This window comes from Puma concolor, chromosome B3 (genome assembly GCF_028749965.1).
Source record: "Puma concolor isolate L17-30 chromosome B3, mPumCon1.1.hap2, whole genome shotgun sequence".
In the NCBI taxonomy this organism is placed as follows: Eukaryota; Metazoa; Chordata; class Mammalia; order Carnivora; family Felidae; genus Puma; species Puma concolor.
Window position 1 is genome coordinate 85,598,658 of NC_141672.1, and position 27,184 is coordinate 85,625,841.

Here is a 27,184-nt window from a genome sequence, read left to right on the forward strand (position 1 = left end):
ACTGGCTTTGTTATGAGGTGTGGGTAAACTCCATTCCTAAACCAATATAACATACACAAGACATTACAGTAAATATTAGTAACATTGACAGTTTCTATCCAATTGAAGGTGACTGATTTGCTTGGAAAACACATTTGCTGCATTTGTGGAATCAGAACAAAACATTAGCCTGCCCTATTAAAAATAAAGCAAGGACTCGGGGCGCCTGGGTGGCGCAGTCGGTTAAGCGGCCGACTTCAGCCAGGTCACGATCTCGCGGTTCGTGAGTTCGAGCCCCGCGTCGGGCTCTGGGCTGATGGCTCAGAGCCTGGAGCCTGTTTCCGATTCTGTGTCTCCCTCTCTCTCTGCCCCTCCCCCGTTCATGCTCTGTCTCTCTCTGTCCCAAAAATAAATAAACATTGAAAAAAAAAAAATTAAAAAAAAAAAAAATAAAGCAAGGACTCAAAAGGTGGACCCCAACAGGATACAATTTTATGTTTTAGAAAGGTAATTAAACGTTGAGTCCATTTCAGAGTACAGTTCTGTTTCTAAAAAGAACAATGAAAACAAAGGGAAAAAAATATAAGCGAGGTGCACACAATGCTCACGGCTACATTTTCTGGCCCATGCATGACGGCACTGGATAGGTAGCACACAATTACATGTCGTCGAGAAGCGTTAGAAGTGCGAATGAGGGAGGAACCGTCATTACCAAATTGGGCCAAACTTTATAGACATCCCCTGTCAGAAGATGAATTTACCTTTGGTCAAAAACAGGACTAAAAGGATTTGGAAGAAATCCAAAAAATACACATCACGTATCAAGTTTTTAAAGAGAAGACCAAAGCATTACAATAAGCAGAACTTGAGTATGGGTGAGCTAACAATGAAAGCAAAATATTGACTAATTTCCAGTTTTAATAACAAGTACAATCAGAAATCTTGTGAGTAGGTTAAAGGTCTGGCTTTGGGGGTCCATGAAACACCACACATGACTGGCTGAGACAGATTCTTGTTGATTTTCCGTCTCATTCTAAAAACACTTCCCCCGGGGCACCTGGGTGGCTCAGTCAGTTGAGCGTCTGACTTCGGCTCAGGTCATGATCTCGTGGTCTGTGAGTTCAAGCCCCTGGTCAAGCTCTCTGCTGACAGCTCAGAGCCTGGAGCCTGCTTCGGATTCTGTGTCTCCCTCTCTCTCTGCCCCTAACCCACTAGCATTCTGTCTCTGTCTCTCTCAAAAATAAGTAAACATGAAAAGAAAAAAAAAACACTTCTCCCATCTAAGGCAGCATAATCATACAGAAGTATAAATTACCAAATCATTTCATGGTGCCTAGGTAAAGAATAAAGAACTCTAAGATATCAAAAAGGGCTACAGAGTTTGGAAAACTGATCTGAAAGATAATTCTTTGAAACAGGACATCATCCCTTCTCAGAGGAGCATAAACATGGCAAGTCTTAGGAGAGAATTCTAATTCATTTTTTTTTTTTTTAAAGTAGACTCCAGGTCCAACGTGGAGCCCAATGCGGGTCCTGAACTCATGACCCTGAGATCAAGACTGAGCTGAGATCGAGAATCTGACGCTTAACTGAGCCCCTCAGGCAGTCCCAATTCACTTTTTAAGGAGCAAACCTACAGGAACTGTAAAGATCCTGATAGGACACAAAAAGTGTCCAGGAACGGGAGCTATTTTCCCAGGTATCCTTCGTGTTTACTCTGAGACTGACCTTCAAATCGGTAGATTGTACGGAAATAAAAGGCTTGTTCAGAACTAAGATTATGCCATCAAGGTGCTAAGAGAGTTTTCCTGCTAAGAGAGTTTACGATCATGTGTTTTAGAGACAATTGGATTGAAGGGCAATAAACTTTTGGTCCTGTGGGGATTTACAATAAAGGTGGTGCGGGTAGTTTTCCTGAGAAGTCATAGCAAAAAAACTTCAATTTTAAGATCCTAAATTTGTTTCTAATAGGAGCTAGCTCTTGCTCTTTCATAGTTTTTCTTCTCGATCTTGTTCTGGGGGAAAGACTCAGGTCTAGAGGGAACCTTAAAATAATAACACTGATTTTTAATAAGAACCACTTTCCCTATCAGGGTAACATTTTTTTAAAAAATTCTGGAGCCTTTGTGTTGAATTATATTGTATCCCTTGAATGCACCTGATCTCATCTGAATTGTATTCTAAATTTAGCTTACCAATCCTTGTTAGAAGTACCTTCAGCTGACATGCTAAGGAATGAACTGTGTCACCTCTTTTCATGAAAAAAATCCATTACTTGAGATCATTCTGTATTCCTTCCCTTCTCTTAAACTCCTGTAACAGAAAAGCTCAGTATGCCTCAAATACCGTTTGCAGAAACACATTAGAAAGCCATAAGCTCTCACCACCCCCAACAAAACTCCCCCCTCCCCCAACCAGCCCCACTGCACACACTCAAATACCAGAAGCACAGAGATTTAGAAACCTGAGCTCTTCATAAAGTTTGACGGGCAAAAATGGCTCCTCTCTGTCACTACTGCAAATTCCCACCCATAACACCCCTCCCCTGACCCAAACTTTACAATGCATGTGTCATTTTTAGGAGCGTCCAACAGCACGACTTTAACATCTGCTGGTACCCTCCCCCAACAAAACTCAGCGTCAAGATAAATCGCACTGTCACACATTGACATCAATACGAACCATTGTTAACTTTCATGTAAACTGAAAAAGGAGGCCCAAAAAAGAAATCGCTTATCCATTCCTCTAAATGTAATAGCTATAGAGTTTATTTTCCAAAGTCAAGGAAATGTGATATAAGCAATCATTAACATCCTCAACTATCAGCAGATAAAAATGTGTGTGAGCAAAAAAGAATCATGCTACATACCTATTGCCCCAACCTTCATTAAAGGTAGCACAATAGCTAACTCATTTTTTTCATCAGAAATAAATTGGACTTCGTGCCAATTCATTGTATAAAGTGTTGACATAAAATTTTCTCATGAATCCAAGTTACTGACTTGTAACTAGACAAAACTTCTCTCTCTCTCAATAGTACCCCAGAACATTTCTTAAGTAGCTCATCTTTATTTGCTGCATTCTACTTTTTTTTTTTTTAATGTACTCTGGAGAAAAAAGTGTGAGTGTCTTCCCTTTGCCCTCTCTATGTGGTGCTTATGGCGCTTTGATTAAGAATATCATCCATCCCTGCCGCATAAGTATGACCTTAGAAGGTCATAGAAGAGGTCATAGGAGATCTCTTCATATGGTCCTTTCATAATAGTTGTGTATTAACACCTAGAAAGTGGTGGTCTCTTTCTATGACATCTGTAAGTCCAATGGAGAGGAGCAAGAACAAATTATTTAATATTTTACTAATTAATTAGTATCTGTCCCCTCTGGTCTCCAAGCTACTTAAATTTAGAGGGTTTACCATAGTATTCTCATTGGGAGAAAGTAGAAAGTTAGTAATTGCAGTGGATGTATGTTCACTTCCTCCTCAACACTCATGGTTACTGCTGACTCTTTACGATTGCCCCTAGTTTCTAGAGGTTATCCCAGGGAGATTAACCTAACTTCCATCTAGGACAGTAAGCATGAATCCTGGACTATAGCAATCATCAGAGTCCATCCCACAGCCACAGAATTTGCTTCAGAGAGAATGTGATTAAGGCAGATCAATTAAAGTGAAGCACAGAACCTCTGCTCAAAATCCTGACATATAAACTCCTTCCAATCTGGATGATTTATTTGCTGCATTCTAAAAGGCAAATTCTGCAAGATGATAAATGGTAATAAAAATCAAGTAATTCAAGTAAATCAAACTCTTGCTTGAGCAAAATACCACTGCTAGTAAAGAAGCAAAGCCCATGCTAACATTGCTTTGTTGAGAAAATTCATTTCTTTCTATGGCAAGTTGTACTTAACAGGCACCAAACGGGAAGAAAGCTGGAAAATCAGGGCCCAAATAAGAATTCATAGTGATTCCATCTGTCTAAATCACAATGAAGTTGTAACACATAAAATCAAATACAAAGTCATCATAGTACTTCAACTAGTTTTAACAAAGCACACACATACATAAAATGTTGGTTTTATAACATATCCCTGATGTTGCAAGATTAGCAATAAAACACAATTTCACCAGGCATTTCAGTGAAGAAAAAAAAAATCACTGACCAAATGCACCCATGTCTCAAAAATATCAAAGCAGCAAAACCTAGGAAGAGAGAATCCAAATATTAAAAATCAGTATTTGAGGAATGGTCTCTATAGATGCAGTCAATGAATGTAAGAATTCAGAAAACAGATTAATTTACCAACTTCCTTCAAAGCAAGCACGCCCAGAAAGTCATGGCTCAAGATTCTTTCCCATCTTCTGTCACATCTTCAGTCTCCTCTTCATCTGCACATTGAAAACAATAACCACAGTTTTTAGGTGATATAACTAAAACTCTAACTATTTTTCAGATGAGAGCATCCTGGATTATCCAGATGTGTCCTGTTTTCAATAACATCCTTAGAAGAGAAAAGTAGAGGTATGGGGATGCCTGTGTCATTCAGTTGGTTAAGCATCCGATTCTTCATTTCAGCTCAGGTCATGATCTCACAGTTCATGGGTTCAAGCCCCAAGTCCACTCCTTGCTGACAGCTTGAGATTCTCTCTCTCTCTCTCTCTCTCTCTCTCTCTCTCTCTCTTCCCCACTCATACATGCATACATACGAGCTCTCTCTCTCAAAAAATAAACTTTAATAAGAGAGAAAAGCAGAGGGAGATTGGAGAGACACACACAGAGAAAAAAGGTAATGTGAAAACAGAGACAGAGATTGGCATGATGTGACCACAAAGCAAGGAAACCAAAGAAGCAATAGCCTCTCAATAGCCTGAGACAATGGAAGAAGCAGGGAGGCATTTTTCCCTGGAGTCTCCAGGCAGAGCATGGCCTTGCTGACTCTTTAGTTTCAGACTTCAGGCCTCCAGAACTTCAAGATAATTAATTTCTGTTGTAATAATTTGTTGTGGCAACCACAGGAAATGAATACAGGTATATAAATTATAGGTCAGTAATGTTTTTTTTAATCTTTTAATTAATGACAAATGATCTGGAGTTTCAGAGAGTGAAGTGAGAAATGCAGTGATATTGTGAACACACGGAGAAGAAATATTAAGCAGGGAGGAAGGTGGGATACATGAGAAACAGACCTCAATATCCCACCCCTGAGATGAGGATAAGACCGTGACCCAGGCCTCCGCAAGTACTATTTCTTCCATCTGGAGTGTTCCGCTTCTCGCCCACCCCGTAAAAGATCATCATCCTTGGGGGCTCAACTTAAATGCCACTTCCCCATCTCCCCACGTTCATCATCCTGTGGTATTGCTGTGCACCTGTCCAGAAGCTCTTACTACACTTGTCTCGCCCCTGCTGTGGTTCTCTGCTTAAGTTCCTGCCTTCCTCAATGGACTATGAAATAATGCAGAGCAGTGATTAGGTCTTATTCCTTATATCCTAGAGCAATGTCCTTAATGAATGAATACAATGAGCACAGTGGAACCCTGGCACAGTGATTTCAAAGCAATGGCTACACAACTGAATCACCCAACACAACTGAGTCCTCCAACACGGACTTTCAAAAAGACTGGTATCCAGTCTTTCCACCTCTGGCTGCCATAGTGAAAGGAGCTGCCGCCATGTCTGCCCGCCTACAATGGGTGGTCGTGCAGAACTGCTCCAGCTTCCTGATCAAGAGGAAGAAGCAGGTGTACATCACAGAGTCCAACAAGCTGAAGGCTCACAACTCCCTCTGCTACAAGGGGCTGATGCACCGCCAGACTGTGGGCATGAAGCCGGCAGCCAAGGGCAAAAGGGTAGTAGTGGTGGTCATGAAGCGGAAATCTGGCCAGTGAAAACCTGCCACATCCTACGTGTGGACCACCGTCAACAAGAATGCCTGGGCCCCCCTCAGCAGCATCAGGTACATGATCCGCAAGAACAAGTACCGCTCAGATCTGCGCATGGCTGCCATTGGCAGAGTCAGCGCCAACCCCTGCAGCCACAAGCCCATGATAGTAAAGAGAAATCAGGCCAACCCCACAAAGAGCTTCTGAGCACCTGCCACTCACTGCCAAAGCAATGAAGGTGTCAACCACCGTAAAAAAAAAAAAAAAAAAAAATACTGATGTCCAGAGCCAACCCCTAGAAATAGATTTCATTCATCTGGGATGGAACCCAGGCACATTAGTCTGTTTTCAATCTCACCTAGTCATTCTAATATGTTACCAAAGGTAAGAAGCATTGCCTAAGGGATGGACTCAGTATAGCTTAAAATGCCAGACAGATCTGAGGCAGATGCCAAGTAGAGAGATTTGAAAACCAAAAGTATACAAAGCATAGATGATCCCATACTGGCTATTTCTGTCTCCAAATAAAGCCATGCAAGAGGAGAGAACCCAAGCTAGGATATGCTTGCTCTGGGTGTCAAAGGGGAAGGTTACCCAAAAGCAGTACAGGATAGATGTTTAGAGAGGTAAAACAATCTGGAGAAGGTAGTATCTTCATTAAAATGAAATTTAAGAAGAAAAAGTAGGGATTGAGCACATTATCAAATAATTGACATTATTTTCACCATTAGTTTTTTGGGTTTTTTTTTCCACAACCCTGAAGTAGAGTGACTAGTAGACCAGAGCTTCTCACACATTAACAAGCATATATCACCTACTAGATCATCTTTTTTAAAATGTAGAGTCTAATACAGTAGGTCTGGAGTAGGGCCTGTGACTGCATTTCTAAAAGCTCCTAGTGATGCCAGTATTTCTGGTCCATAGAGGTAGTCTGCAGTGACGATCTTAATCTTTTCATTTTACCCAATATGAATGAAGCAATGGAATCACAAGTTCTCATTAACTGATAAAATGGTAATACATTATAATATCAAAACACTCCAGGGGCGCCTGGGTGGCGCAGTCGGTTAAGCGTCCGACTTCAGCCAGGTCACGATCTCGCGGTCCGTGAGTTTGAGCCCCGCGTCGGGCTCTGGGCTGATGGCTCAGAGCCTGGAGCCTGTTTCCGATTCTGTGTCTCCCTCTGTCTCTGCCCCTCCCCCGTTCATGCTCTGTCTCTCTCTGTCCCAAAAATAAATAAACGTTGAAAAAAAAAAAATTAAAAAAAAAAAAAACACTCCAACATGCCATCGTTTACATTACTAAACAAAATGATCAAGTGGTATGTTATCAGTAGAGTAAATAATCAGTGGCACATATTTATATGAAAAGTCCACCTCAAATCAAGACCCGGCTCAAAGAAAATTAGGTGAAAGTAACTTGAAAAGATAAGCTTAACAAATATAAACTTACTATATCCTCAAGTTTTACATCAAAAGGTGATTACCACTGGACACTTGCAATAGAGCAGCTCTGGTATTTTGATCAAATAAATTTGGGAGGTTAAGTTACTAAGAGCATCTGAAAAGCAGGGAGTAGCCTTGCAAAAGTAATTTAGCAAACAATAACTAGGAAGCCCGAAGGCACTCACAGTTGGAGAGAAACAGAACTTCATCAAGGCAAGGATGAGTCAAGTATTTCCCTAAGAGCAAGCCAAACTATTTTTTAATGGAAAAAAAAAAAAAAAAGGTTAGCTAATAGTGTTACTATTCTAGAATCTCAGGGCTCCACTACAAACTGGGAAGCCTGTGTGACAACAAAGAAAACTTTCTCAAAACAATCCAGTGCCTTGGCAACTGTTCAGGTGGTCTGAGTAAGGACGTATACTAACACACACCCCCTTCAAATCACCCCAACATCCTTCACAAAAGCCGATCCACCTACAACCACCTCAAGATACAATCAAGTTACTATCAATGGTGAATCACTGTATCTTACACCTGAAACTAATTCAACACCATACGTTAACTATACTGGAATTAAAATAAAATTTAAAGATACCTAAGTAAAAATTACAATCAAGTAAACTTGAAGCATATTCAGATGGTACATTACCACTGTTGGTAGAACCTGTTCTGAGAACCCCCAACAGAGAACATAAATGAGCTTTGTTACAACTAAACCGAAACACCTATTTCTCAAATAAGCAAGGCAAAATCTTGTAGCTTGCATTAATTCGGCAGACTGAACTCTCCACACCGGACACTCTAATTTAAGTAAGTCAGATTCGGGCCCCGGACACAGGTATAAAACAGACGAGCAATAAACTTCCAGATGATCCTGATGCTCAGAGAGGTTAGGAGTAATGCTCCATGGTTTCTAACAGTGCTTCTCAAACTTCACAGTGAGTATCGTTGGGCGATCTTGTTAGTAAATTATGATTTAGTAGGTTTTCAAACGAGCCCCCAGTAACCGAACCACACTCTGAGCAGCAAGGGCTTATAACCTGGGATGGAAATCCTAGGGCTCCAAATGCCCAGGCACATGAAGTAGAGAGGGGCAGACAGGGGGCCATGTCCCCCTGCATGTATGTGCTCCTTCTAAAGGGAACATCCACTCAGCTCTCCTTACTGGTTTAAGGACCTGCTGATTTATCAGGAAAGTCAGAAGCCCAGGCTTTTATGGGAAATCTCCTGATTCAATGTTCAATACATTAGTCCCTCTTGTCCACAAGGAATATGTTCCAAGACCCTCAGCGCATACCTGAGATCATAGATAGTGCAAAACCCTACATACACTAGGATTTTTCCTATACATCCATGCCTCTGGTAAGGTTTAATTTATAAATTAGGCACATAAAAGATTGAAATAACCAATAAAATAGAACAATGGTAACATACTGCGATCAAAGTTTTGTGCACATGGTCGCTCTCAAAATGACTTGTACTGTCCTCACCCTTCTTGTGATGATGTGAAGTGATAAGATGCTTACAGGAGGAGATGAAGGTGAATGGCACAGACACTGACATAGTGTTGGCCTACCGTTAACCTTCTGACCTACTGTCAGAAGAATCACCTGCTTCTGGAATGCTGCGGACCACAGGTAACTGAAACCACAGATAAGGAGGGACCAGTATAAGCCAACTCAGTCTAGTCACTGACCTAATTATGTGGACTCTCTCATTCGATCCTTATTGTAAGTATTAAAGCCATCTTATCTTAGATAAGGAAACCAAGGTGTAGAGAAGAGAGATTAAGTAACTTGCCTAAGATCACTGCTAATAGAGCAAGCATTCAAACCCAGATCTGTCTCACTCAGAGTCCACACTCCCAACCACTAGGTGACATCATGCAGGTGGGTGGGCACAGCAGCCCTCCCTCTGCTCCTCTATGTTCTAGTCTGGGATCCTACTACTCACCCACACTACTACAAGCTTTAACTCATTAATTTGCTCTCTGGTTTCTTGTTCTCACTTTCAGTTTACAGTGACCAATCATCCAGTTTGCCAGAGACTAAAGGTTTCCAAGGACAAGAACCATTCGGTGGTAAAACCAGGACACTTCCTGAGCAAACCGAAACAGTGGCCCTAGTCTTCATTTAGGGTTGTTATTTTTAAAACAACCTTATCTGACTCATTTGTTACAGAAATTTTTTAAAGCACTATTCATCATATGGGTCCTATGGGAAGGAAATTGAATTTTGTTTTCCTTGAAGAGTTAGTATAGTTCTGACCCCCCCCCTTTTTTTTTTTGCTACGTGACAGGCTTCATGTCCCTTTTTGCCCTATTCTATTATTTTTGTTTTTGTTATTCATATTTTCCTCTTTACTATATGAACTTCTGTTGACAAGGAGCTCAAACACTTAGTGGGAAAAAGAGAATGCTGTCCATGCACGGATGCCTTTTGGTTTGGATTATCTGGAAAGCAAGTCAACATAAGAACTTGAGTAGGGGCACCTGGGTGGCTCGGTCGGCTGAGCGTCCAACTCTCGGTTGAGGCTCAGGTCATGATCTCACGGTTCATGGGTTCCAGCCCCACATAGGGCTCAGGGCAGAGCCTCCTTGGGATTCTCTCTCTCCTTCTCTCTCTGACCGCCCCCCCCCAACTCCCTCTCAAAAATAAACAGTTTTTAAAAAAGATAATTTGATCAAATACTAGACTAACCATAGACCTGAAGGACTTTTTCTCTGAAGTTCCAGCACACTCCGTGGTGCCTCTGAGGTTAGGTGGTACCAAAGAACAATTACTCCCTGCTCTCCTCACACTTGGATGTGGAAAAACTTATGTTGGGGAAACATCCAGCCTCGTTCCAGCCTCCTCCACTCTCCACAAGGGAAAAGAGCCAGTTCTCTGACCAGTGAGTTTGGGGGAAGAAACAGCTCAGCTCAGCCCCTTCCTCCACAGGAGTTAGCACACCACCCCTCCCCCGCCAAGGGTGCTTCTTGACTCCTCCAGGCTATTGGTTCCACATGGACAGGTTTCCACAGGTGAGGTTTGAGTCTTTTCACCTCTGCCAGTGACTGGGTGTGTGAGTTCACTTGGAGGACGTAGCATTCGGAAGACCATTTGGCTGCCTACACAGGTCACGACAACGCCCTACATTTCATCAGCAATGAAGCCAACCTCCTTATTCTGCATCCGTCACAGTCCATCTATCTCTAAGTTGGTTCCGACCTGGGTGGGGAAAAGAAAACCCTATTTATCAGTCCCCTGAAGCCCCCACAGTGAGTGAGCGCAACACTGAATTCACTGGACCTTGTATCCAGAAAGTCAAATTTTATCAGTAGTTACCGCTAAGCTAAAAGCACAAGAAAAATGGAACTTTTAATACAGCTCTGAGGCAAATCCTTATTTTTCAATACCACGATTTAAACTGGACCTCAATGGCATTCAGTTTGGTTCTCTTTTTGAAGTTGTATCTGACTCTGCCTTCTAGAAGAATTTTAATACTTGTGACAGACCTCGGTTCATCAAGAAAAAGACTACTATATACAATAGTACTTGCTACTGAAAGAGAAAATGATAAATGGTTTTTCTCATTCACTCCTGCCTGTTTCTCGAAATCTGCTCTGAATCACATTCACGTGTGTCTATTTCCTAAGAAAGACCTGAATATAACGTTGCAGCTGAAAACACTGCTATTCCTCATTAAAGTTACGTCCGTAAAGGGCTTTTTGCCAAGAAAACTGGTTTGGCATTCAGTTTTGGTGTTCACTTTGGTAGAAATCATAAAATTTCCATTTAGTATTTTAGAATAAAATTGATTAGCAAAGTATTTCGATCTTGAACACTAACACAGGTTAGTAAAGTGAAAAACTCCAACCTCCGATACGCTGACAGGCACTCAAAATGATCGTGCAGAACCGATGCCTTAAAGTATGTAATAAACAGAAACGTAACAAACAAAAATGTAATAAACAGAAAATAAAATGTGGCTCACATATTCACATGTAGGCCATCTCAAGCCTCCAAACTCACAAGAGTTGTGCTAATCGTACATCAGGGTTATCTGGTGCCTTCAGAGGCATGTTCCATGAAGTTGTAGGTAAACCCTCACAGCTTCTTTCCAGCAAGCCATGTTAAGTTCTAGTTCATTCCATCGTGTTATGTTCTGCTCAGAAGCAGATATACATCAGTGTGACTCAAGTTCCCATAGAAGCAAAGTCATAGTTTAGCAAAGTGCTGTTCTAAACCCCCTTACCAAGGGAATGGGATCCCAAATACAATAAATCACCACAAAGTTAGCAGGTTCGCCTACAGTAGACAAAGAGGAGATACTTTCTCTGATGACAACCCTTTATCCAAAAAGAAGGAAAATATACTGCAATTTGAGAATAGAACAAGTTTTCATAGTTCATTTGTTAAATGAAGATCCTTAGTGGGGATATGCATAATGCAGCCGTCTAATCGAATTGCGTATTGTAAAAATGAACTCTGCTGTTGGGTAAAAACTTCATAGCTTGTAAAATTTCATTTAAAAAGGGGGAAGTTCCAAATATTTATAGAGAATGTGAGACTTGCATAGTTCCTTTTTTATTTATTTATTTTGTGAAAGAGAGAGTACAGTGGGGGGAGGAGCAGAGAGAGAGAGAGAGAGAGAGAGAGAGAGAATCCCCAGCAGGCTCTGGGCTGTCCGCATGGGTCTCGATCCCACCACTGTGACATCATCACCTGAGCCAAAATCAAGAGTTGGACGCTTAACCCACTAAGCCACCCAGGTGCCCCAAGGCTTACATAGCTCTTAAGCAATACCACCTGCTTTCATTCACACTGTGAAGAATAAGCGTGAACTATATTTTCAGCATATTATTCTAAAACTGGATAATTTAAATTGTTTCATTTATTAAATAAGCACTTGGTTTAGGACGGCACTTTGGACATCACAGAAGTAACAATAAATCAAAAGATAGGATCTTGGTCCTCAAAAATACTACACAATTCTAAGGAAGAGAAAGTGTGTGTGCATAACAACTTCACGACAGTATGTGTGAAATGATCTGATAGGGGACCAATGTTCTTGGACATTCAGAGGAGAAATCAAACGTTTAATGGAGAGAAACAAGGAAGGTTACATTCAGGAAGGATGGGGTTGGAATTCATCTGCCATTGAAGGGGTACCAGAACATTCTTCAGAAGAAAAGAGTAGGGGCTAATACAGGGGCAGAGGAAAGCACTGGAAATCCTGAGACCAGATTAGCCATAACCTGAATAACATTTAGAGAACTAGGTAGAGAGTGATTACAAAGAGATTGAAGTCAGACTGCGGAGGCCTTGAACACCAAGTGAAAGAATTCGGGTGTCATTCAGTGGGCAGTGGAGAGCTCAAGAAGTTTTCTGAGCTGGGAGGTGTGGCTATCAAAGCTGTACTTTGGAGGGGTTTGTTTAGTGGGGGTCAGCAGGGGCTGGAGGAGGTGAGAGATCAGAGGCGGGGAGGATGGACCAGATCAGATCAGAGGGTTTTTACTCTGGTCCAGCTGAGGCAGCAGGAAGAACAAAGAAGGGATGAGCATGGGAAACGCTGCAAAAGTAGCGCAAACAATACTGAAGGTTGAAGGTGGGGAGCAAAAGAGACAGGAGATTCAATAATGACTCAAACAGAACCTGGGTGAGTGAGGAAACAGAAAGAAAAGAGGAAAATCTGAGTTGAAAAGGAAAGATGAGGAAATCAGTTTGAGGCCATAACCTCATGGAGCCGGCTAGCAGGCAGTTAGAAATATGGGACTGGGGAGTTAGTTCAGAATTAATAGATTACAGATTTCATTGGTAATATATAGATAATTATAGAAAGATATAGATTTAATAGAAAATACATCATCAGTAGCATTATCTACATTAGAGGAAAAGTTGAGGCTATTTACATAGACTTACCACATACAACATGGATTATGTTAGACTTCTAACTTAGATAAATAATTGAATATTTGTTTATGTCAAAAAATATCCGTAGTGTTTATAACCTGTACCATTGTACCACTGTAAAATGCAACACCGGATCAAGACAAAATGCCTGAGTGCATACAAGTAGCTGGGATGGGAACTTGTGTAGAAACTAATAAAACCACTAATAAAATGCATTTCACATTTTACAAATTCATCCCTTGGAATAAATTCTCATCACTGAAATTTGGAAGTTAAAAGACTAAGCAAACTATCCAAATTATTTGTATCTGTCCAAACTAAATTCTCTTTCATTCTGAAATCATCACCGTTTCCTGTATAGCCACCCAGAATATGTATTAATTACCATTAGGAATAATATATCTCATAAGAGCACTAATTCTAACCTTGATCTCATACAAATGTTGATAAGTTTGTTATGTTGCATGCTATTGACACCATCTATGACTTCCTATCCTGTTCTACCTTAAACTATAACACCTTTATATTGAGATGCTTAGTATTATTCACCAAAATACACATCTTCTACGCCTTACCCATTTTTGGTTTCTCTGGAGAGCTGACTTCCAGACGATGGTCTTCAGATGAAAGGCTCACATTGATGTCATACAGTGGATCATCCAAGAAAGAGGGCCTTTTCAGTCTCCCAATGCCAATAGTCTTCGACATAAAATAGTCCTTTGTGTCACTAATAACCTTGTCCTTGGGAAATGGGAGGCATCTCAAATTCTCTGCTTCGATGACAAGTGCTTGAGACATGTAATGCCCAGTCAAGGCTTTGGTGAGATAGTAACCTGTACATGTTTCACATTCTGCATTCTCAGACATATTTGCATCTTTTACCTCTGTGCTGGTGACTTTTGTTTCTGACCCATTTAGTAGCTCAGAGAGGACAGATCTGGAAAGATGGGGGGACTGGGCTGTTGAATCCTCTACGTCTTCCTTTTCTCTTTCTGAAGAAAGTCTAATCATGGATTTTTGTCTGAGTGTGCATTCATCCAGAAGACACTTTAACCGTTCCTCAGAGAGAGGTGATGTTGAATCTAACTGATGAAACAAACCAAATGCTTTCATAGTTAGGTGATTGAGTAAACACATTTATTTTTGATAATTTCCAGTAATACAGTATAAGTGTAAGTGCCAAGAAATCCCTTATACAAAACACTCAAATAGCAAAATCATTCATTTTAAAGCATCTACAATTTCAGGAGAAACGTACAGCATCCCCAGAGAACAGCTTTAGAATCCATCATGCCTACTAAAATCCTGGGAAAATCCCTGAAAACTGATGGAAATAAGTTACCACACCAAATTAACCACTAACACTCTCTCTACATGTGGAAGTAAGTTGAAATGGAGATATTAGAAAAGCACTTTCAATTTTATAAGTCTTAGGACGTCAAGTAGGGAAGTAAGCAACCAGCCCATTGATAACCAGCTAGGAATCCTGCCATAATCTCCATTAGGTGTTTCTCTGCTTTCTACTACTCCTCAGTGTGAACCCCATCACCACCCAATTTCTTAAAAATCTGGGGGGAAAATCTCGGGCAAACAGGTCAAACTGCACCTGCCCCTGGGGATTTACCACTCCTATGTCTGTCCACAACTTTGAGTGGACAATATGACTGAAGACAGAAAAGGAAGGGTGAAGGGGTGATGCATCCTGAGATGTGTAGTTGTTTCAAAACTAGATCTAGACAGAGGCCAGGGGCATTCCAATAGCAGTGCATTCTAGGAGGAGGATTTGATCACAGACATTGCATCTCTGCCTGTACAGGCTATCAGGGCTGAGCATTTCAACTAAGATCTTAAGGATTCAGAAACACTGTTTTCTTCCAGTGATGTTCTTAGGAAATTAAAAAAAAAATCAAATGAAAGTATAGAGCTATGTTTCACAAGAATTCAACTGAATAGCATGCCCCTTGAATTGCATCAATCTCAAAAGGAATAGGATTAAAATATACTGAAAAACACTGAAAATAAGTTCTCCTTCTCTAAAGAGTCAGCACCATTCCTGATTTATATAGTGGATTATTTAGGAAAACATGTATCCTCCTTTACAGGAGAATGCATTATCTGAGAATAAGAAGTCCGCATAAGAAGACCTAATCATGAATTGCAATGGCCTTAATTTCTACTTCAGTAAACTAAAACAATGCTATTGCCCTACTTAGGATCCAGGAGAATTAACCAAATATTTGACATGTATAAAGTATCAAGGAGGGAAGGTATTATTGGATAGTTAATTCCCTATTATCGTGTAATGCTTCTAAGGCAGCTAACAAAAAACAGTATGTAAAACAAGCTTTTAAAACATATTTTGTGTCTTAAAATTACACTTAACTTCATATATTAAAAACTAGTTTTCATAGTGACAAGTACACAAGAAATTATCTGAGAATATATTCTTAATAATTATCTGGGATTCAAAATTTAGATAACTCACCCTAAGATTAATATACATGTCAGAAAATAGGAGTTGGATTATATATTAGCAAATGCTTCTTTTAATTACCAGACACTTTAGGCATCCAGATGTGGTACTTTATCCATTATTAGGAGAATTCCCTTTACCCTACTATGAAAATCTAGTCAACCAGAAAATAAAGGCAGTCCTTGAATGGTAGTAGATATTTAAAATACACTTTCAAAATCTGCTTATTTAAAATTGTTACATAAAATTGGTTACTTTTAAACTTTTTTTAAGGTTTATTCATTTTTGAGAGAGAGACAGAGCACGAGCAGCAGAGGGGCAGAGAGAGAGGGAGACACAGAATCAAGCAGGCTCCAGGCTCTGAGCTGTTAGCACAGAGCCCAACATGGGGCTCAAACTCATGAACGACGAGATCAAGACCTGAGCCAAAGTTGGACCCTTAACTGACTGAGCCACCCAGGTGCCCTACATAAAATTGCTTAAAATGGGTAGACAATTCCCTGAGATTTAGAAAGGGCCCATTGTCACCTTCACAAATCATCCTCACCAAAGGCTTATCATATGAAATTTCCAGACAGTAGGGGAAGAAAAAAAAAAAAAAAAACACTCCATAATAGAGGAGGATGAAGGATTATGCAAGAAGGTCTGGGGTCAGGGATGCAGGGTGGAGGGGAGAAAGAGGAGGTAGAAGACAGATAGATTATCCGACATATTTGACCACTTCCACAAATAATATTGATAAAATAGATGCTTGGTAGTTCTGATGATGTGTTTGGCAAGATACACAGAAAATCAAGTAAAAGGAACAACAAAGCAATTATGGACAGACTCTGGGGAAAACAAAAAGCTCTATGAAAAGAAAGGAGAGTTAGTCTCAGATAGATAAAATAGAAAATTAAGCAAAAGAAAGTAAGATAATTTAGGACAAACAAAAAGTTGAACAAGAAAGGATACCATAGGATTCTACTTGCTTTTGCTGTAAATAATATTTGCATGGCTATCATAATATAAATAGTGATGATAGAGGTAACCAAAAATTGTGATGTGACTATTTGCGGGAAATAAGAGGAGAGAGAAGGAATTTTAAGAGTTAAAGTTAAATCCTTAGCTACCATTACAGGAAGTCAACATACAACTGATATAGTAATACAATACTATTGTATTATTGATATAAAATTTTATATTATTGTAAATTGACATAAAAGTGATCAATTAAGATAGCAAGTTATTAAAAAACAACATAGAGGTAAGCAGTAGGGGAAAATATCTAAAAGAATTAAGAGTGCTTGACTCGAGAACAAAAGTAAGGGGTGGGGAAGGCTGGGGCAGGGAGCTACCATTTTTGCTTACAAAATTTTAACACAACTTGTTATTTTCTTACTATAACAAAAACTAAAATGAAAATGAAACATAAAAATAGAAGTAATTTAAATCTATTCAATTTTTTTTAATAAAAATTAATTCAAAAATCAAAATCTGAAATATTACAATGAAATCTCCAACTGATTACATCTTTGGGCATCAGAAGCAAATCAGGTTTCACAGAGCCTGAAATTTATAATCTTGCAGCAGGGAAGGGGTACTTCTTTAAGAAAAGGAATACAAAACTGCAAATAGAAAATAGGTACTAGAGGAGTTTCTGTTTCTTAGAATGTGAGAAAGGTCACAACAAATGACTGGAGCCTTGGAAAGCCAAGTCCATCTCTTACATTACCTCTTTAGGTCATTTGCCAGAAACGTTTATACAGAAATGTTTCCTGATTGCAACCTAGCTTCCTCTCCCCACTCAAGGCTCATACAAGTGAGGGGCCCTGAAGCTTAAGCTTCATTGGCTTCATAATAAGTCTGCTCCAAGATAAATCATAACACATCTGAGTCTGTGTGTACACAGAAATAAGCTCAACTACAATCACACTGATCCTCTGGGGGAAGCAGCCTGATGGGAAAGAAAACACCAGAGACTAGAACTTGGGCGTTGGTCCAAGCTTTGCCACCTTGTAAAAGTCACCCAAGGGGCCCACCTCCTTCAGTGGCAAAAGGAGGAATTGAAGAAGATGGTCTCTAAATTAACATAGAGCTCTAAAATTGATATTTATGAGTAACTACTCTAATAATAAAAATAAATATAAGAATAAGTTTTCTGTTGACATTAGCGTATCACCTTGATAGAATTCATGAAAGCAAAACAATAACAAAAAGAGAACTTTTATTTCCTTAATTTCTTCACAATACCAATCCTGAACTCAAAAAGTAAGCAAAAATTCCCTGGTCTCAAGACCTTACAAGTAAGTAAAAGTGAACCAACTACACGAAACCTTCAAATTAAGTTAATTTAATTACAGTGTTTTCTGGGTGGCAACACAGATCAGAACCTTCAACAGGAGTCATCTCTCTCACCTTTTGATTCCCTGCAGAGACTTGCCCACAGTGTAAGCTCAGGAGCTCACTGTTGTGGGAATCAAGTGAATTAAGGTTGCTGAGTGTTTTGAAACAGCTACATACTACATTAATATAAGTTATTACAAATGCTGGACTGGACCCTATCACAAACATCCCTAATGACCCTTGATAGTTAAAGGACCATAACCCACCCCCATCATTAGGATTACTTTGAAACTCCCGAGCTTAACAAGCTCCATAACTGAGCGACTCCCAGCAAGCACAGTCAAGTAACCATCTGTTTAAGTATTCACCTCAAAGTATTCGTCTTTCACGCCAGTTCTAATTTTCCAGTATTTCATAAACAAGTTATTATTCATTCTATTCCTGTCTCTCACAAAATTCATCCTAGTGCATCTCAGTCTTCATTTTTCCAGACCAGAACCCAATCTATTTATCCTCCTTATGTGAAAGCCCCTCTGTTCCCATCTTCATTTTAGTAGCCCTTTCGTGCACCTTCTTTCTTGTTTTAGCCAAAACACACACATTCCACAGTCAAAGAGGAAATACATTGGATTTTCTCAACAGAACAAGAATATAGAATACTTGTGGTGCTAGTTCTCGTGCATCTTGCTGATCTTGTTGACATACCTGGTGATGTCTTACAGAACAGTAATCACTAGCATTTATTAAGCACCTACTCTGGGCCAGACATTGCTCTATGCGTATGATGTGCATCAATTCCTTTAATCTTCACAACAAACCGATGAGGTGGGTACTACTGTTATTCCTGTTTTATAGATGAAGAAAGTGAGGCACCAAGAAATTAAGTAATCTGTGCCTGGTCATACAGCTACTAAGTGGTAGACCCGGGCCATGAATCAATGTAGTCTGGGTCCACAGCTCACGTGCCTAACTACTAGGCTCCATAGCCTCTCACTGTAAGTGAGTTTTCCCTCTATCATTCCCTAAGTATCTCTTTCCCAACTGGCAGTCATTTTTCTGTCCATTCCCTCAGGTATGAAATCTCTTCCTGTAGAGGATTTTACCAAACTTTGAATTGTATCACCCAGACTACCTTAGTGTCTTATGCAAACTTAAGAGTGCCCTCTCTTTCAGCTCATCTCAGGAAGAAAAAAAAAGGGGATAACCCCAACTCTACTCCCAGGGTGCCCACTATTTACACTTCTCCATCCAGATAAATACCAATTTGGTGTAGGAGCTAAGTCTGATGAGGAGCACAACTTGTAATTGCTGGAGATAGATCACGGCCTCAATTACCCCACCCTCATCCCTGCCTCTTCCCTTATGCTATATATCTGGAGTTTCCCCAGCCATAAAAATCCCTAGTTATTTGGGCACTGAATTTGTTGACAAGGCAATCAAGAATTTGTCTCTGGTGCAGATAATCAGAAATCCCACTACTATAAATGAGCAGAGGCTATCTTGTCCTTTGATGTAAGCTTATGTGTAATGTTGGGCTTTTTTGTGGGTTTTTTTTTCCACAAATGGTGAGTTCCTAAGGACACACCCTATAAAGTCAATGTGGTTATCACAAGTGAGAAAACAGTTAAAAGCCAGAATGTCCTAAATGATTAACAACAAGAATATGGATGTAAAAAATAGCTTCCAATGACATCAAGCTCTACTTCAAAATAAGCAAGTAGAAAACATTCCACCCTTTCCTTAATTGTCAAAAGTTTACAACTTTCCCTTGCAGCCACTGGCTGGCAACACATAAGTAGTAGTTTATTTTAGTAAGGTTTTTTAGCCAGAAGGAACAGCAATCCTTATCTAAAAAAAAGAAAAGAAAAGAAAAGAGAAGACAAGGGAAGGGAAGGGAAGGGAAGGGAAGGGAAGGGAAGGGAAGGGAAGGGAAGGGAGAAGAAAAAGTCAAGCAATGATCTAATCCTTCAACTTTCTCTTGTCTGGAAAACTCTCTGAGGCAGTAGAGATCATTTGGTCTTGGATCTAAGAAATCATCTCATGGATACCAACAAGTAGGAAATGAAGGACAGAGAGACCTTTTGGGGTCGGGAGCTGGGAAGCCACAGGAACCTAGGTCATGTGCTTCATCTTTCTCTCACTGAGTCCCTGTCTCGGGGAGTCCCTTAACTCGCTGCTTGTCTGATGCATCCTCCTCTCTGCAAACAAGCTTTCTCTGCTTATTTATGCTTTCTGCTGTCTCACAACCTCAGCTTGCCTATGTAGCATGAATTGACTCTGGTTCTATTCAACATAACCTTAAGAGTCTAGCACCCACCAATGACTGACAATGATCTTTATGCCCATTGGCTCAAATTTTCAAGCAAGATGGCCTGGCTGGTCATTGACTCAATGGAGAACTGATGATATCAGCTTCAAGGGTCCATCACTAGTCCATTCACCTGTGGGGAGGGTCCCATGGTATGAACATGGTCACCCAAGTCCATGTTTTTGGCAGTGCTGTGGGTAAGGGGGATTTCTCAGAGAAGAAGATGTGAACAGAGAAGGAATCCCTGAAATAAATCTACCATATGTAGAGCATCAGAAAGAAACCTGACACTTAATGAAGTTGTATGGCCAACTTCATTGATTAGAAATCATGGTGTTTTCAAACTTCACCAGTCTCATTCTATCTGAGTATGCACTGAATAGTTCATTGAGAAATAAAAGTAGAATTACTCGTTGGGAAATATTCACTTGTGGATAGAATGGTAAGTTGGACTTCCAGTTAGAATACAGAGCAACCCTACTATCAAGCACTACCCATATGCTCCCAATCAGCCCATACAGACTCAAAAAGTTCATATCACTTGCTGTGCCTCTTTGAGATGGAGCAAATCTAAAAGTCATGGGCGTAAAATGATTGGTGTTCCTTTTAATGTCTGCATCAATAGTGCTACATTTTCACAGAAGGAAGGCGCTTATTCGTCCTTGTCTTCCTAGCTCCTTCCCTCCCTATTCCATTCTTCCACCTTCCCCTCTTTCACTGAGGCTACCCCAATCACGCAAAGGCCAGTCTGGCAGACACAGCACTCTTAGGAGGCCACACCAGGGACCAAGGGTGCTGGGAGCCAGGTAAGCTCTGGCATACTTCTACCCAGAATAGTCACAGGTTGTCTGGCCAGAGGAGAATCTGAACTCTAGTCAAAAGGGAAGCAAAGGTCATTGCCAAAGAAACTATGTAAAACATTAGGAATGAGGGTTGAGGCAAGGCTGTAAACAGGAAAGTGAGTCAGCCCCCAGGTCAGAAGCCGGGAGGATCTGTGGCTAGAATAACACAGAGTGTGAAATAGGTCAAGGCAAGTGGCTCTGAGATGAGTTTGTGAATGATGTGGTGGTATTGGAAGGCTGCTTGTATGTGGGGCCTGGCATATCAAAGTAACCATGCAGAACAGGACACCGCCCTTGCTCAGGCCATTGATCTTCCCTGAACAGCTGGGCCAGGCAGGGCCTGGAAGGTTTTGCCCGAGGGGTTTGCCTCGTGAAAGGCTGCCATGCCCCCTGAACATTCTGTAATGGTTCTTCAACAGCCCAGCAGCCAGAGCAGGTCTCCCTGGCATCAGGAATGCAGACTTCCTGTTGTGTCACTTCGAAGATGGGAGGGGTGGGATGGCAGCATGGTCCCAGCGTGTGAGGTAATGGTGAGCATGGATGGGAAGAGCTAGAAGCTGGAAGTGGAATCCTCAGTTCCGGCAACTTGAAAAGGGGCCAGGAACTCCGCATTAGTGGGTGACATAGTCAGAAGGGTGCAGTTGTGTTCAAAGGAAAGTTAGACCAATTTCACCACTTTGATTTCTAAAAGGATGACCTGAAAAGGGGCTCTAAGTCTTCTATTTGGTGGGAATTTTTCATTCGAGGGTTGCCAGAAGCGGCTGTTTTCTAGCAGTAGAGACAGCAAGTCTGCTCAGATCAGATTCCCCTTGTTCAGAGCAAGCTGCTGGAATGCCCCTTTTGTCACATATCTACAACTTCCTGTTCAGAAACAAGGCTCGGGTTCCGCGCTGCAGCTAGAGGCAAGGAGCCTGGCACCCCTGCTCCTCATGCTCCCAGCAAAACGAAGCTTGGCTGGTGGGCTGCTGAAAATGAAGAGACCAAGTTTGTAGACAGAGCACTTTTTTTCTGGTGAGCTGGACCACCTACCCACCCCCCCATTCTCCAAGGAAATATATCCAGTACGTCACTTGTAGAGCAACTAATTCCCCCTACTATGCAAGATTGCTGGTTTATTGGATAATAACAATTATGAAAATCATTTTCATGGGGCATCTGGGTGGCTCAGTCTGCTGAGCATCAGACTTGACTTCGGCTCGGGTCGTGATCTTACCACCGTGAGATTGAGCACCACCTTGGGCTCTGCACTGACAGAATGGAACCTGCATGGGTATTTCTCTCCACTCTCTCTGCCCTTCCCCCCCCCCCCCCCACTCACACACACATGTTCTCTCTGTCTCTCTGTCTCTCTCTCTCTCAAAATAAATAAACTTAAAAAAAAAAAAAAGAAAATCATTTGGATTTGCATGGTCTTCCCTATTTTCAGTTTGAAAGCCTATTTTTACTATGTTAGAGAGACAGACTGGGTCAAGGGAGGCCATGATGGGGTCAGAAGTCAAAGAGGCCATTAGCTAGTTAAATGCTTTAACCTGGGCCAGAGTCCAGATCAAGGCTCACCCATTGTAGGAGGCCACGTGAAAGATGAGTCAAATTAGATTAACTCAGTATAATGAAAACCTAAAGAACCTCTGTATGCCCACAGGGCTCCCCCTCTAGAAATACAAGCACTTCTCTTGACATCAACTTCCCAAATGAAGAAAGGGTAACCCTAGAACTCTATCTCTGGTATCTTCAACATGCATTTTCTGGGTGAGCTGTGGTCACTACAGGAGCTCACTTAAGGCCAGGTCAAGGGAGTACATCCAACAGGTGTCAGGAAAAATAAATGATCACCCAGTCCAGAAGGGCATGGAGGAGGCCATCTACAAGAGCTGAAACAAGGTGGCGATATGGCATGGCCTACCGGCCTTACGCAGCTTTATTGATGGATTGAATAAGATCTCCGGACTCTGACCGTAAGTACTTCTTTCCAGAGACATGGGCCCTCAGTATGTGATCAGTGAGATATTCATCAGCTACCCCAAGGACAGCTCTTCCTCTTGCTGTGAGAAGTATCTCACTATTGTAGCATTATCTGGGCCCTCCCTCCAATCAGAGAGAACCCTCATCTGGACCCCAGCCCCATAAGAGATACCCCTTAGAGACATGCGCAGCCCTAGGAACTGGAAAGGGAGACTGAATATTTCCTTGAATGGACAAGAAGCTTCCTAGCAGCACAAGCAAGCCCAGAAACCAACCTGCACTGACATCAAAGTGCTCCGTGTGACCGGATTCAGTTTAACCATCATCCAGATCTACATGCTTTCCTGATGCTGAACGGACCTAACACAGCTTGTGCTCCCCCAACAGCTGCAGATCCGGATATCACTACTGATGTCAATGCCACGGCTCCTCGTGTCACCAGTGAGCACATCACGTCCCTCTGGCCTGCCATCCACGACTTCTCTATTGCTGCTGAGGTGTGAGTTGCTAGCAAGGTGTGGTATGGTCAGCTGGCCACTCCTGAGCTTATGCAAATTGGATGTCCAGGTCGGCCCTTGGGGCAGACTTTGACCAAGAGAAGAGAGGATCCACTGACTAAAACCCTGTCCCCTCCTCCCTGTGGAAGGATGACCATGAAATGTAGTCATTATCATGGATTCTCTCTGAAGATAAGATCAGAGAGCATAAGATCAGACAAGCAGCTACACTTGCCAGGAAACAGCAGCCTGACCAATACTACATCTTGTACATTCCATCCTCCCTCCTTCTTTGTCTCGCTCCTTTTCCCCACTTCTTCCCTAGGGTTGCTTTCGCAAGTTATGTGGGAGCATATCAGCTTTTGCCTCTGACTGTGCTGTTCCAGACTGAGACAGCCACAATATGCAAGAACTCCCAAGTCCCGGCAGGTCTCTGGACGTGATGGGTTGAGCTGTACAGGGTGAGCCCGGGAGCACAGGGCCAAGAGCTCCACCTCAGTCTCTGCAAATTGGTCAAAGCCTCGCAGGGAAGTGCTAGCCTGGTGCAGGGACCGCAGAGCTAGGGCCAGCACTGTCAAGGCTATAGGAAGAAAAGTGATGCCTCCTCGAGGCTCATGTCTTCACAGCTGGTTCCTACTGGCACTGCTGGACGAGAGCAGGAGGCCAAGAGGCCGCATCAAAGGAGAAAAATCCTTTGGAGTCCTGGGAGGACTTCTGCCCAGGGCAGTCGGAGGTAGCATGGCTGGAGGGAGACTCTGACGTGGAGCTAAGGAGAGAAGGCCAAGGTCAATACCTTAGGTTTGAGCATCAAGATAAACAGAAGAGAAATGACAAACGCCAGGTATAAAAGACGTGATGGTATGGTGTTCGGTAATAAGGCACATTTGCTACAAAAACAAGGCAGGCCTGCCTTCATTCCATGTGGGCAGAGTCCAAGACTAGGCCTGGGGTCTGAGGGAGTTAGGCAGGAGCAGACCCTACCATGTCAGCGTCCACTGAAGGGCTAGGGCAGTGTGCAAATAGGTGACGTTCCTCTATAGCTTAGATGTGCCTCAGCGTCCTTTCTCCACGTTGCTTTCCCGTGGCCATTTGTGTTCCAGTTGACAAGTTATGTGTCCCTTAGGCTGCATGCCATCTTTTTGAAAAGATAGAAACCCCCAGATGGAGAGGAGGTACCCTGAACAACAGCGTGGAGCAGTAGACGGAGGGTGACGTTTTCAGGTTAAAATCCCAGGTCTCACTCCTCAGCTGTTCTGTACTGGACACATTACCTGGCCTCTCAAAGCCTCATATATATAATACATAATATATTATTTATATACTACATATTTATTTTATATATTATGTATATTATGTTTAATATAATTATATATTATAATATATATATTATTTATTTTTGAGAGCAAGAGAGACAGAGCACGAGCAGGGGAGAGGCAGAGAGACAGGGAGACACAGAATCCAAAACAGGCTCCAGGCTCTGAGCTGTCAACACAGCCCGACACGGGGCTCGAACTCACAGACCGCAAGATCATGACCTGAGCGAGCCAAAGTTGGAGGCTTAACCGACTGAGCCACCCCAGCGTCCCTCAAAATCTCAAATTTCTAAATGGTAAAATATAAACTCTAACAACTAGCTGACTCCCGACTAGCGGTGAGGAATCCTCACAACTAACGGTTTGCAACGAGCATGAGATACTGTGTGTGAAGCCAGCACCCTGCCTGATGCAGAGTAAACAGAGTTCCAGGGAAAGCCACCACATAGATAGTAGCTCTAGGCTTCAATTTGAGGAGCCGACTGCAGTAAGTGGCTAAGTGACACCTCTAGGAAGTCAGAGACTGAAGTCTGCACGTTGCACTTGCAAATTCCAAGTTCCGTTGGCCCCTACCTTTGACGGTGTCTCTGGGAAATCAGGAATGGGGCTTCGCAAATCATCTAACAACAGTTTGCAGTGCGTCAATTGTCATGCGTACTCCGGGGATTAGTGTGGGGACTACAGCGGCCATTAGATGCTGGGAGAGGACACCCAAGAAGAAAAGATCGGAGTATGAATCTCAGTCATCCCGGCAGGAAGTTTTACACTGCAGGGCAGACCCTATTAAGTCTCAGTACCAGAGAGTAATATAGTGACCATAAAGGACCCAGAAAGGGGCTGGTTTCCAGGTACTTTTATCTTTGCTTGAAATAATCAATGTCAGGGCTCATGATGAGTCGTGAAGAACAGGGATATAGGGGAAGCGGGTTTGTCCCTTGCTTCCTGTGCGACACACACACAGAGGCACACACAGGACAACCCCCTCCCTTTCGCCAACCCCCTCTTTTTCCTGCCCCCTTCCCTAAGTTACCCTAAGATCTCATGCTGCCCCCTCAGCCCTCTCCACCTGGGCACACCCCCCTCAAAAAGCGTCCTCGATTCCAAACCTTTTCAAATGTCCTATTGCCCTCACATCAAAACCTACCTATCCCGAGATGCATTCCCTCATTACTCTCCCTAAGACTGAGCAATCCAGGTCATTGTGTGACCTTCCTAAGGGACAAGCTCGAATTTTACAGGAGCCTCTTCAAATCAGAATGATTTCATCAAAGGAGTGATACTAAGAATGGGAATGTGGGTCTGTAGGAGGCTGGTAGAAAGTTACATGGGAGACACCATTTTTAGCACCCTCGAATCAGGTCACAAAGTTAGGCCTGGGTGAGTTCTATAAAAGATTGGTCCTGTCAAATCTCATCAGATCTGCTTTTCCTCTTGGGTATGAACCTAGCGCCAGAGAGTTAACTCCACGTTTAACTTGCTAATCAAGGAGAGCTTTTTCTGGTCACCAACAGGCGACCTGTAGCTTTTCCCAGGATTGAGCAAGTGCTCTTGAAGCTTTACCCTGTCTAGACATGTATCCGAAACATCTAATTACAGCTGTACATTCTGTAGAGCACACAAAGCCCCACGTTATTACATAAACATGAAGCTCTCTCTTAATATTGCCGCTCAGTGAACTGTCCTTTTACATTTGCCAATCTGGAAGTGAAGCCATGCTACCACCGAGAATAAGGATAATTTACTGTGAACAATAACTTCCAAGTTTTGCTGTGACCCAAACTGTGGGAGTTAAATTCTCTACAAATCAAACAAAAAAGCCATTTGGCAAGCCATTTGGATCCGAATTCAGAAAGATCTAAATAGCTTGATGTATATTCTCTCTTAAATGGTGCACTTAATCTTCCCTTCCACAGAGCCAGAGGCTCGACGGCAGAGATAACGCTTTCCACCTGGTCCGCTGGTTGTCGGCCCCCGTGTTAGGCAGGGGTCCGGACCGGCTTGGTCATTAGTCAGCTGCACTGGGCTTGGGCCATGGAGTGGACAGGGTTTACAGTCCTGGACAATCCACCATATGCCAGGAATGCTGATACACATTATCCCATTTCATTTTCCCAGTTCCCCAACAGGAGGAACTGGGAAAGCATTCTCTACGTCAAACAGACAAGGAAGATAAGGCTCAGAGAAATTAAATGTCTTAGTCCAAGGCCCAAAACTAATAAAAAAAATGAAGCCAGATTATAAAGCTAAGGCTTTTCCTGCTCCTGT

At 42.0% G+C, this 27,184-nt stretch overlaps 1 protein-coding gene and 1 pseudogene across 2 annotated transcripts in view; one reads left to right on the forward strand and one right to left on the reverse strand.

Moving 5' to 3' along the window:
• Positions 1–8: 8 nt before the first annotated feature.
• The window catches only part of FSIP1 (fibrous sheath interacting protein 1), a 199,896-nt gene continuing 172,720 nt past the window's right edge, over positions 9–27,184 (reverse strand). The window contains exons 11-13 of one of the 2 annotated variants that reach the window (XM_086710334.1): positions 13,775–14,285; positions 4,281–4,366; positions 9–36 (exon numbers count right to left, since the gene is read on the reverse strand). In XM_086710334.1, coding sequence (XP_086566460.1) covers positions 4,320–4,366; positions 13,775–14,285 — 558 coding nt within the window. In that variant the 3' untranslated portion in view covers positions 9–36; positions 4,281–4,319. Of the gene's footprint in view, positions 37–4,246; positions 4,367–13,774; positions 14,286–27,184 lie in introns of those variants that run through there. The other variant, XM_025919980.2, reaches the window with a different exon arrangement.
• On the forward strand, positions 5,616–6,067 carry LOC112855032 (large ribosomal subunit protein eL28 pseudogene; annotated as a pseudogene).